Genomic DNA, 10,632 nt, shown 5'->3' with positions numbered 1-10,632 from the left:
TGTGTTCAGACCAATGATTGGATTGTCGGTGAGCCAGCTTTTAAAGCTGTGAGAAACGAGTTAACTGTGCTAGGATAGTTAGTGTTGAGAGGAACTAGATTAGTCCTTCCGAAGAAACTTCGCAAGCAAGTACTGGACCTGGCACATGAAGGCCATCAAGGGATCGTTAAGACCAAGCAAAGACTCCGTACCAAGGTATGGTGGCCCGGTATAGACCGTCAAGCAGAACAGAGGTGCAGAACATGTCATGGTTGCCAGCTTGTTGGTAAACCGTCGCCCCCAGAACCATTGAAGAGATCGTCAAGCAGAACAGAGGTGCAGAACATGTCATGGTTGCCAGCTTGTTGGTACACCGTTGCCCCCAGAACCATTGAAGAGAACAGAACTGCCTACACAGCCATGGCAAGACCTCGCAGCGGATCTGTTAACACCCCTTCCAACGGGTGAATATCTACTGGTGGTTGGTGATTTTTTTAGTCGATTCTTCGAAGTAGCTGTAACCAAATCTGGCAAAATGGTTAGCTGTCTGGAAGCAATGTTTGCTACTCATGGACTGTCGCTGTCAATAAAAACAGACAAGTTGAACGGTCTACAATTTGTGTCAGAAGAATTTGAAGCCTACCTCAAAGATAACAACATCGAACACAGAACATCGACTCCATTGTGGCCGCAAGCCAACGGTGAGGTAGAGAGACAAAATAGGAGTCTGCTGAAAGCTATGCGTGTTGCGCACAGCGAGGGACGTGACCGGCAAAAGGAATTGCAGAAATTCTTGCTCGGTCACAGAAGCAAACAACACAAAACTACTGGAGTGAGTCCTGCTAAATTGTTATTTGGAAGAGAGATTCGTTCAAAGCTCCCAGGTGTGGAAGAGCTGCGCTCAGCTAGTAATGACATTGAAGTCTTGGACAGAGATCGTGAAAGAAAGCAAAAGGGCAAAGACTATGCTAATAATTTCAGAGGTGTTTGTGAGTCTAACCTGAAAGAGGGAGACAAAGTTCTTCCTCAGAAACCGAAGTCAGACAAGCTCTCACCATTATTTGAAGCCACACCCTATGAGGTGGTCAACAAACAAAGAAGTCATGTGGAAATTAAGTCTCCTGCTGGCGTCCACTACAAAAGAAATGTTATTCACCTACAGAAGAATGACGAGGATAAATCACAAGAGACAGCAGCCAGCAATCCTAAATGGACATTGTCAAAAGACCCAGAAACTAGTCAGAAAGAGGAATCAAGAGTTTCAACTCAGCATTATGCGTTGCGGCCCAGGCGCAATCGTCAACCTGAGAGGCTAAAAGATTATGAACTCGGTTAAGACTTTGTTTACAGGATGGACAGTTCTTGAGAAGGACATTTCACTTTTATAAATATGTCATTTTTGTATTGATTTCAGTCTTGGACATTGGAGCACTTTTCTTTGAGTTAGTAGCCATTTAGAAACGGTTATAGTATGTAATGTTATTTTGTTTAAAAATCTGGACTGGACAATTTATTTTAAAAAAAGGGAGAGATTGTAGTATCGATGATGTAATCGTGTACGGCCGAAATGAATTATGGGTGATTAAAAGCACATGGTCAAGTGTCGAGTTGAATCGGTATTGCGTGTACTTATTTTGGTTAAATCCGGATGTTTCACTGACCGTGAAACACTACAGTCACCAGCCCTCCCTTCTCACATATCCAACCCTCCCCTCTCCTGCCCTCCTTCAAAATTTGGATCTGTTAAGAATCACTAGCTATTGGTCTCATAAAAACAATCACAACTGTCCTCAAAATTTACAACTGTTATTATGTAACCATAGCTAAAACTGGTAGATAGATCAATCTATTATCTATTGAATAGATAACATATTTAAATTTTACATTTTAATTTTAGCATACACGTTCACAATTAAACGAGCCCCAGGCTCGCTGGTGAAATGTGTCTAAATAAAGTGCTTACTTACTTACTTACTTACTTACTTACTTACTTGAGGTAAGAAAATATTAACTTAATTACTATCATGAAACACTGACTGTTCCCAAACTTTTGAAATCACTCTCGCCATCCTTCTTCACTTGTATACTTGCTTTCAAATTCAAAGGAGAATTAACTTTAGAGACATATTTGTAAACAGATGTTAAGAAGGAAAAGGTCCTTGGAGTTAGCTCCCGACTCATGGGCAACGTGTTAGCAAAAATCCTTTGATCTATTGAGCCGGTTAGAGTAAATTTATAAGTACGATCAGTGCATACATTTGCTACTTCTAGCGCAAAGGAGAAAGTTTCATAATCCCTTCTCAAGAATAAGAGACAATTCAAATCCAAGTCTTTCACAGTTGTCTCTGAACCAAGCATTTTACGTGGAACACCATTCTCAAACAGTACTCCATTCTTTGCACAGTAATTGCACATACATCTAATTAGTGTTTATTAAAAAAGAGCACATCACAACCTTAAAAATCAATAACATCAGCCAACATCTTACCTCCCACATACTGCTGTTGTATTGCGTCATTCATGTATCCAGCTGCAAATTCTGGCAGCCATTTTTGATTATCTGCATTATCTTTGATATGACCTTCTTAATCAAGGCCCTCGCACTTACCACCTGGTCAGCGGAAGCATGTACAAGTCTGCATATGTGCGGTTGGCAGGAACGACTGAGAGTTCATTTTCTCAGGGTCGTGAAACTCATGAGAGCTTTGTGCAAATCACGTAGGATGAAGAGCCGCTTTTGATTTGTGAACAAGGCAGCCGTCCTTTGTGGTCCCAGCTTTTCTTTAACACCATCAGTAACAATCATGAAGAACGTTGGATCGAATAACTCTCTTCTACCTTCTTCTGTGTAACTAAACGGCGTCATTTTGTGGCCATGGTCTGAAAATATGATGGTAAGGGTGTCAGTAAAGCCTGCCAAGTTGCCATTTATGTTGATCATCCGCTTTCCAGTCATTTCATGTCCAGTGTTAAAATACATGTACGACAGCAAAGGTTTTGCCTTTTCATCTTTTTGTAAAGCAGTGTACACCTTCGTTATGTAGTCCATGAAATACCAACTGAAAAACTGGCCATTGAAACACACCCTAGCAGGAGAATCATAGTGGTTTGTTCTGTCGTACCTGTTCACTACTGTGCTGGAAAAATGTGTCAAGCCATAGTGGTCAATTTTTTTCTTGACCAACTTTTCTTGTAATTCCTTCCACCCGTGGTGAAATAAAACACTGATGCTTTAAGGACACTATAACATCATTTCACTCAGCCCAAAACAGGGCTGTCAATAAGGGCCGTAACCAGTAGCATCTGTTACAGCCGAACATGTTTGATGGGCTCTTGTTGTTATGGGTGAACTTGGCTGTAGTTAATACAATTATCCCATGAAGTTATAAGTTTGTTATGGGCATGATAATCAAGGCTATACGTGAATCAAAACTTAATAACAGCCCTGCAAAGAAATAGTTCCAGTGAAAGGAAATAGAAATTATATGGATTCAAGAAATACGTACATACATACTTCATTCGTCCCAAAAGGGCTTTTCGGAATGAAGATAGGAACTATCAATAAATTAAATAAGCTGTGGAGTGTGCTTACATGTGGACCTTTTGTGTGATTTTCTGACCATTAAAGCAAATAATATTTGAATATTTTTGGAGATTGTTGGAAGGTTAAGTTTTAAAACTGTTTACAAAGATTGCTGAGTAGGGCTGGTCAATGAAGATGTGAAGGTGCTTTGTCTTTACACACCAACAAATTAATTTTGTCGAGTGTGCTATCAACATTTGGCCAAGGTTGGAGAGGAATAAACTCCGTCAAAAGAGAAGAATTTTTAAGTAGCCTTCTGGAAGCATTACTACCAAGGCCTTAATGTAGTTACTGCTTAGTACTTGCAGCGGAAGGCATGGTCCCCTAATGCTTAGCCGATCAAGCTGTATGGGTTCCGGCCCTAGCCAGGGTCACTGGATTGCGTTCTCAGGCAAGACACTTTACTCTCACAGTGCTTCCCTCCACTCAGGTGTATGAATGCTAGGCCAGGGGGATCAGAAATACTTGCTTAATGCTACCGAAACTGGGATAAGCTGCTGCAGTGATCTGGACCACATGGCTTGACACAGACCTTGGCATTATGTCTTTCTCATAGTCCCACAATATGTGTGTAGCGCTGCCCCTGCTGAGCACACAGCATGCTGATGATTCTAGGTTATAACCATGTCGCTTGTACATGTAGCTTTACCATTACTCACATATGACGCACTCACCTTCATTTGAACTCCGAGTCACTGGTTGGCACTACTCTTCTCTGAATATCTGTTAATGCACTTCGCCAAATGCGTACCAACAAAGGTCCTCTTGAAAGAGGGTCTGGTAGCCCCACTTCTGGGAGGTCCCATACACCAACTCTACGCCTGAAGGAGCCTTTGTGTTCTCCCCTGAGGCACTAATTTCATTGTAATCTGTAAATAAAATTTAAAATTACTCCTTCCCTTCCACATAGTTTCCTACATCACTTTGTAAATTTCTCCCTCATTACCAGTGTTACAAATAACAGTTGGACAATGGACATCGTCTGAATGAACTTGTAAAATTACGTATTTAATGTCCAAACAAATCAGTAAATAATAATATATCATTAATATTATGTCTGGCCAAAACAGAGGTTTAAAAGCTGCTGCATCATAAAATTATTTCCAGCACTGAATTATACAACATTATTCCAGAGAAAGGATTGGACAGTGAAATAAATTAAAAGTTACAAAGCATACTGAACCCACCTTTGAGAACACCAGAAAAGAATGGCCTCAAGTTTTCGAATGTCTGTTGACCAATACTCTGGTCGAGTTCAAAATCCAGGGCGGAGGCCTTGATATTTGGATCCTCTGTAATCTTGCAAAGCGCCCCTATTGCTCTTGGAAGGGTTCGATAAAAATGCGGTCTGGATATAGAGTCAAGCATAATCACATTGATATTGATACCACTTCTGCTTTTGCCGTCTTCAACTTTCTTGAAAGTTGGTGAAAAGGTAAGCGCTTGGAAATTACTTCCACATCTTAAGATAAGAAAACTAAAACCCCTTTCCAGGTTCGTTTTGATGGCCCCTTGCACTTTAGCAGTGATTGTGTCCTTCGGTAATGGCTTCCAGTCACTGACAGCTTTATCCATCTCTGGATTGACGGAAGCAATTTGGATATCTGATGACCCACAAACTTTAGCGTCGCATGACAGTTTATTATCTCTTGACTCTGTTACTTGAAACGAACAGATATCTGGGTGATAAATCTCGTCACATTTCCAATCCTCAACATGCCCTGGCTGTCCATAAAGCTTAAGAATTAGCTCAGTACCAGCTTTGTCTGGCCTGAAAGAGAATTTGATGATAAATTAATGGGTTAAATATCAGTTACACACTTACCTAACACTTTGAGATTAAGTTTATCCTACATGTAGGATTATAATCGTTCCACTATAACGTTGATCTTAGGGGTAGGTTAATACCTGTGTGCTAACAACTTTACTTTACTTAATCTAAAGTGTACATGAGAGATAAATTTTATGGACCACTTAATAAACAACTTTACGAAAGTCACTGGGTATAAATCAAGAGCCATTCTTGTGAAGCAATTTTCAATATCACTAAATGAATATACTGAGCTACAAAAGTTGTCTGCCCTAGAAGCGCCAGGGTGCCACCAGCAACTAACTGTTACTAACTAACTCTTACTGGGCACCTAGGAATTCATGGTTAGGGACCTTTGGGATCCCAGTAATTTTTCTTAGACTACAGGCAAGAACCTGTGGCTGGGCTGAAATGTAAACTTCACCCGTACATACCTGTGAGGAATACATTTAAATGTTTCATTGATACTAGAGCTATTCTGAGTTAAAACTGTATTCTGTTAACCAAGATGCTGCTGTTGAAGGAGAGGGCTTTCGTTTCCTCCTGAAACAAAAGTGACTTGACGCTATTCATTATGAAATCGGAACAAAAAACCAAACGAGAAAGAACATTAATAATTGTTGTTTTAATTAGATTATGAAACTCCTGGTCATTATGATTAAGGTTAAGAAAATCGTAAATTATGTTTGTATGTGGATGGGACCATGACAAGGTGTTTGCTTATTATGGGAGTTGTTCAACTGTGGTTTATATTTCTTGTGCATTCCCTTTGACAGTTGAATGAAGGCAAAGAGGCCTACTGGTTAGCGCGCGGGACTCCACATCGGGCACTCCAGGTTCAAACCCTGGTCAGAGTCAGTGTCATAGTCAGTGTAAAAGGTGTTAAGAGTCAAATGTGTTGTGTTCGATTCATGGGCAAGACACTTTAGTGTCAGTGCCTCTTTCCACCCAGCTGTAGAAAAATGGGTGCAGCAAGTTAAATGCAAGGTGTTAACACTGCAATGGACTAGTATACAGGGGGGGGGGGGGATAGCAATACTTCTGTCGCTTAATGTTAAATAAACCAGGATAAGCTCGCGGGCACTTGGCATAACACAGACTTAACCTTACTCCCTGACTAGCCCTTTGCACAACTTGGGACCTCTAAGTTTGAAAATCTACTGAATATATTTTGATTACAATCTTTCCCCAAAGGGTATACTTGGAACTTACAATGTATAACTCCAATCTGTGAATTTTCAACCTGATTGTTAAAACTGGTTAAGTTGAAGATATAAAATTCTTTTTCAAAGAACTGTGGAACCTGTGTGGAACTACTTGACCACTTGTGGAGCAAGTCGTCAAGTAGTACTTTTGCCTTGTTTACGAGAAGAACTTTGCTATTGGCGGTTTTTGGACTCATGGAAGGGATCAGTTCCCTGGAGAGATGAGAAGCATGTTGGTCTGTCCTTGTCTACGGATGCTTCCGACTATGGGTGGGGCTGTGGTCTCCACTTGCCTTCTGGCGAGCGGGCATTTAGAGACCATTGGTTTCCACAACAAAAAGAGCTCAATATTTCAACGTAAGAGATGCTAGCATTGGTTAACGCTTTGAAAGCTCCTCCCGCTACTATAAAAGATTGTAGGATAGATGTGGATGTAGATAGTCGTGTTCTGATTGATGCATGGGAGGGTCAGGGGAGCAAGAACTCCCCTCAGCTGAGTAAAGTAACTAAGGATCTTTTCTTCGAGTTATCAGAGCGCAACTTACAGCTTCCTTTAAGTCATGTAAAGTCTAGCAACAATCCTGCGGACGGTCCCTCTCGCCGGCTCTCAGGACTGGATTCAAGGTTATCAGATGAAACATGGAGTCTGGTAGAACAAACTTTTGGTGGAATTTCTGGCCACTCATTTGACCTTATGACATTAGACTCTAGTGCCGTAATTGGACGATCTGGTATTTGACTTCCACATTTTAATCCCTTTCTGAGTCCGGATTCTCGGGGCGTCAACTTAGTTTCACTGAATGTACTGGAGACAGAGGATATGCTTAATCCTTACGTTTTGCCGCCGTTTGGTTTGGTGGGTCCGGTTTTAAAGTTCTTTTACAGTTGCCAAACTCCATTCACCATTATTGTTCCAGAGCTTTGTCTGTATCCATATTGGTGGACTGAGCTAACAGCTCTCGAGTGTGAGTTTATGAATTTTTCGTCTCATCTTGCAACCCGTTGCAGCCTTGCCAGAAGATGTGATAGCGCTCTTAGTATGGAAATATCGTGGGGGTAAAGCGCGAGTTCATCTTCCGGCATGTCTACACCTTTCTAGTCAAAATGTTAATATGGGTTTTTGTGAACGCCCCAAGAGACTTGCCTGTGGAACGGTTGCTTTTTCTTTTTCTTCACATTTTTATTACTTTTGCACACATAAACAAAAAAAAAGCTTTAAAAACACAACAATAACACTAGCACTAGTTACATATTTTGACAAATCTAAAATTTGGGACGGTTGATGCTTTAATAGGAAAACTGAGAGCAATTTTTGCTGAACATACGAGAGTACGGAATGGCAGTCGATTTTGAACATTGGCAATCCGGCTGCGGATCGCTCGGTTAAAAGATATTTGGCAGATACACGGGAGGAGCAGTTGAAAGCCAGAGTGGCTCCGCGTCAAGCCGAGCCTATTTTCCTGAGTGATTTGGTGATCCTAGCCCGTCATATTCATTCCCAAATATTACATTGTGCGACGTTAACTCCGAGTCAGATCTATATTTTCGCGAGAGATCAGGCAATGTTTTAAGTGCTATTTTTTGTTGGAAATCGTGCCGCTGATTTACTTTTGTCCAAGACAGTTGAGATTTTACGTTTTCCTGTTAAGTCAGGATTCCTTTTTAACCATTTTTGGACGAACACATTAAGATCGGGGGATGCAAACGTGTTCGCATTTAAGAGAGGTTCCAGTTTAACTATCTGTCCTGTTAGAGGGCTTGAGTTGTATTTTGATGTTTGTAAATCTTGAGGCATTAAGCTATGTCCGGGTTTTTTTGTTGCGTTCTGTAACCAAATCTGGAAATATTTCACCTAAGCATTTGGATTCCGAAGCGGCTCATCCAACATTGAGTGTTTATACTACTTCACTGGGCGACCTATTATCTGGTGACCGTTATACTCTTCACGATTTTCGTAGTGGGGCGGCTGTTTCTTTTTCCTTGTCAGGGGTGAGCTTGCGTGAGATCATGGACCATGTTGGATAGAAGAATAGTTCGACAGCCTTGCGTTACATCAAATTAACGCAGGTGGTAAATCCTGCAGGTGTGGCTGCAAAGTTGGCAGATCTGAATGTCGAGATCGGAAAGACGTCAATGAGTCGTAATAATTTGAAGGGTTTTTCTCAGGCTTTTCGCGAGTAGTGTTTGTTTGGAAAGATTGAGGATTGGGAAGAGAAATAAAGAGATGTTTCAAGAGAGAATCACTAACTATATTAAGAATCACTAGCTATTGGTCTCATAAAAAAAAATTGCAACTGTCCCCAACATTTACAACTGTTATGTAACCATAGCTAAAACTGGTAGATAGATCAACTTCAGACTGAGTTAAGAAAATATTAACTTAATTACTATCATGAAACACTGACTGTTCCCAACTTTTGAAATCACTTTCGCCATCCTTCTTCACTTGTATACTTGCTTTCAAATTCAAAGGAGAATTAACTTTAGAGACATATTTGTAAACAGATGTTAAGAAGGAAAAGGTCCTTGGAGTTAGCTCCCAACGCATGGGCACTGTGTTAGCAAAAATCCTTTGATCTATTGAGCCGGTTAGAGTAAATTTATAAGTACGATCAGTGCATACATTTGCTACTTCTAGCGCAAAGGAGAAAGTTTCATAATCCCTTCTCGAGAATAAGAGACAATTCAAATCCAAGTCTTTCACATTTGTCTCTGAACCAAGCATTTTACGTGGAACACCATTCTCAAACAGTACTCCATTCTTTGTTACATCTGTAATGCTCTCTTTGGCACATCCACGGAGTTTGAGGTCAACTGATTTGTCAACGCATGGCTCAAACTTGCTATACCTCGTCTGCCATATAAAACTAAGAAAAAATACTTTTTGTTTTGGTTGAGCGAACTGCTTTATGGAGACTTTATAAACTTCATCTTCTTTATATTCATGTGGAGGGACCACATGTATGATTATAGTGGTCATGATGTAATCCCCTTGGAAACGCTTAATAACATTGGTAAATGTTTTTCCAACAAAGCGTTCAAAGTTTCCAAACCCAGGTGTTTCATCTGTATCACCTGAAAGATGGAAAAATATTAATTAAATGTAATCATTTGGAGCTAATAATCACCATCGTTTGAGGTTCTTCTTTTAAGTTGTCACTCATTTCAGCTCTTTCTTTATCCACTCTCGCATTGGATTTAATATGGAAAAAATCTTCAAATTCCCAGGAAAGCAAGCGTTTCATTAGCACCATAGACTCTTCAAAGTATTCCATGATCATCACCAAATCAAATTCTCCTTCCAAAAAGGCAATGTACTCTTTGACTGCTGTGAAGTTATGGTAGAACTGGTAATCTAAACCAAAGTCAAACATCATGGGATTTCTGGCTAAAACTGATGATCGACTTGCGGTAATATTTTAGGATTTTTTTCCATTCCTAAGAAATGACTTTATAGATTTTGTTGGGTCGTTATCTAAACCAAAAACTTCACCTAATTCCACGTAGTTAAAAACTGATTCAAACTGGTCTACCGGGTCTGTGAGGATCGTAATGTACATGCTGGTGTCCTTTGGGAAGAGATGATATATGGTTTTTTTTATTGTATCTTGTATGACTGCACAGAAAATTTGATTGAATTCCATTGCGCGGCAAGGCATGTTTGAGGCGAAATCGATGAGGCCAGCCAACCATTGGGTCATTGCCGAGAACAAAAGAAAGATAATTAGAGTCGCCGTAAGGGAAGAAGATTTTAGCCACAGTGGATGATCCCTTTTTGTGTGTCTTGAGAAAGAGAACCTGTCCTATAGGAGCACACTTGCCAGCTGAGAGCAGCTTTAATATCCGTCTGGTTGTCTCGACTGTTAATTTGTGTCTGTGAAAAAAAAACCACAGATTTTATTAGAAAGATCTTACAATGTTAATTATGACGACAACTAATCAACCTTGCAAAAAAGAAACAAAGAAAATGGTTCCAAATTTGCCAATTACAGCCAACAGCTGTGACATTTTGTACCCAGTGAAGAAAACTTCTGTTTCCTGAGAGGTCCACTAAG

At 40.3% G+C, this 10,632-nt stretch overlaps 1 protein-coding gene and 2 pseudogenes across 1 annotated transcript; 1 reads left to right on the top strand and 2 right to left on the bottom strand.

Moving 5' to 3' along the window:
- Positions 1 to 336: 336 nt before the first annotated feature.
- Positions 337 to 1,592, top strand: LOC149107419 (uncharacterized). The gene has a single exon (XM_089296586.1). It carries the CDS (start codon positions 515 to 517, stop codon positions 1,313 to 1,315), a length of 801 nt encoding a protein of 266 aa, XP_089152712.1. The 5' UTR covers positions 337 to 514; the 3' UTR covers positions 1,316 to 1,592.
- An 822-nt stretch (positions 1,593 to 2,414) lies between these two features.
- Positions 2,415 to 9,557, bottom strand: LOC149107418 (uncharacterized; annotated as a pseudogene).
- Positions 9,438 to 10,585, bottom strand: LOC149107417 (galactose-3-O-sulfotransferase 2-like; annotated as a pseudogene).
- Positions 10,586 to 10,632: the final 47 nt, after the last annotated feature.

Source organism: Orbicella faveolata, unplaced genomic scaffold, assembly GCF_042242905.1.
Source record: "Orbicella faveolata isolate gen_17 unplaced genomic scaffold, um_ofav_v1 contig_27, whole genome shotgun sequence".
In the NCBI taxonomy this organism is placed as follows: Eukaryota; Metazoa; Cnidaria; class Anthozoa; order Scleractinia; family Merulinidae; genus Orbicella; species Orbicella faveolata.
This window is presented reverse-complemented; position numbering and strand designations above follow the sequence as displayed.

What these genes read in the sequence shown, in the direction of transcription:
- LOC149107419 (XM_089296586.1), top strand. Translation starts at nt 515, where the DNA reads ATGGTTAGCTGTCTGGAAGCAATGTTTGCTACTCATGGACTGTCGCTG.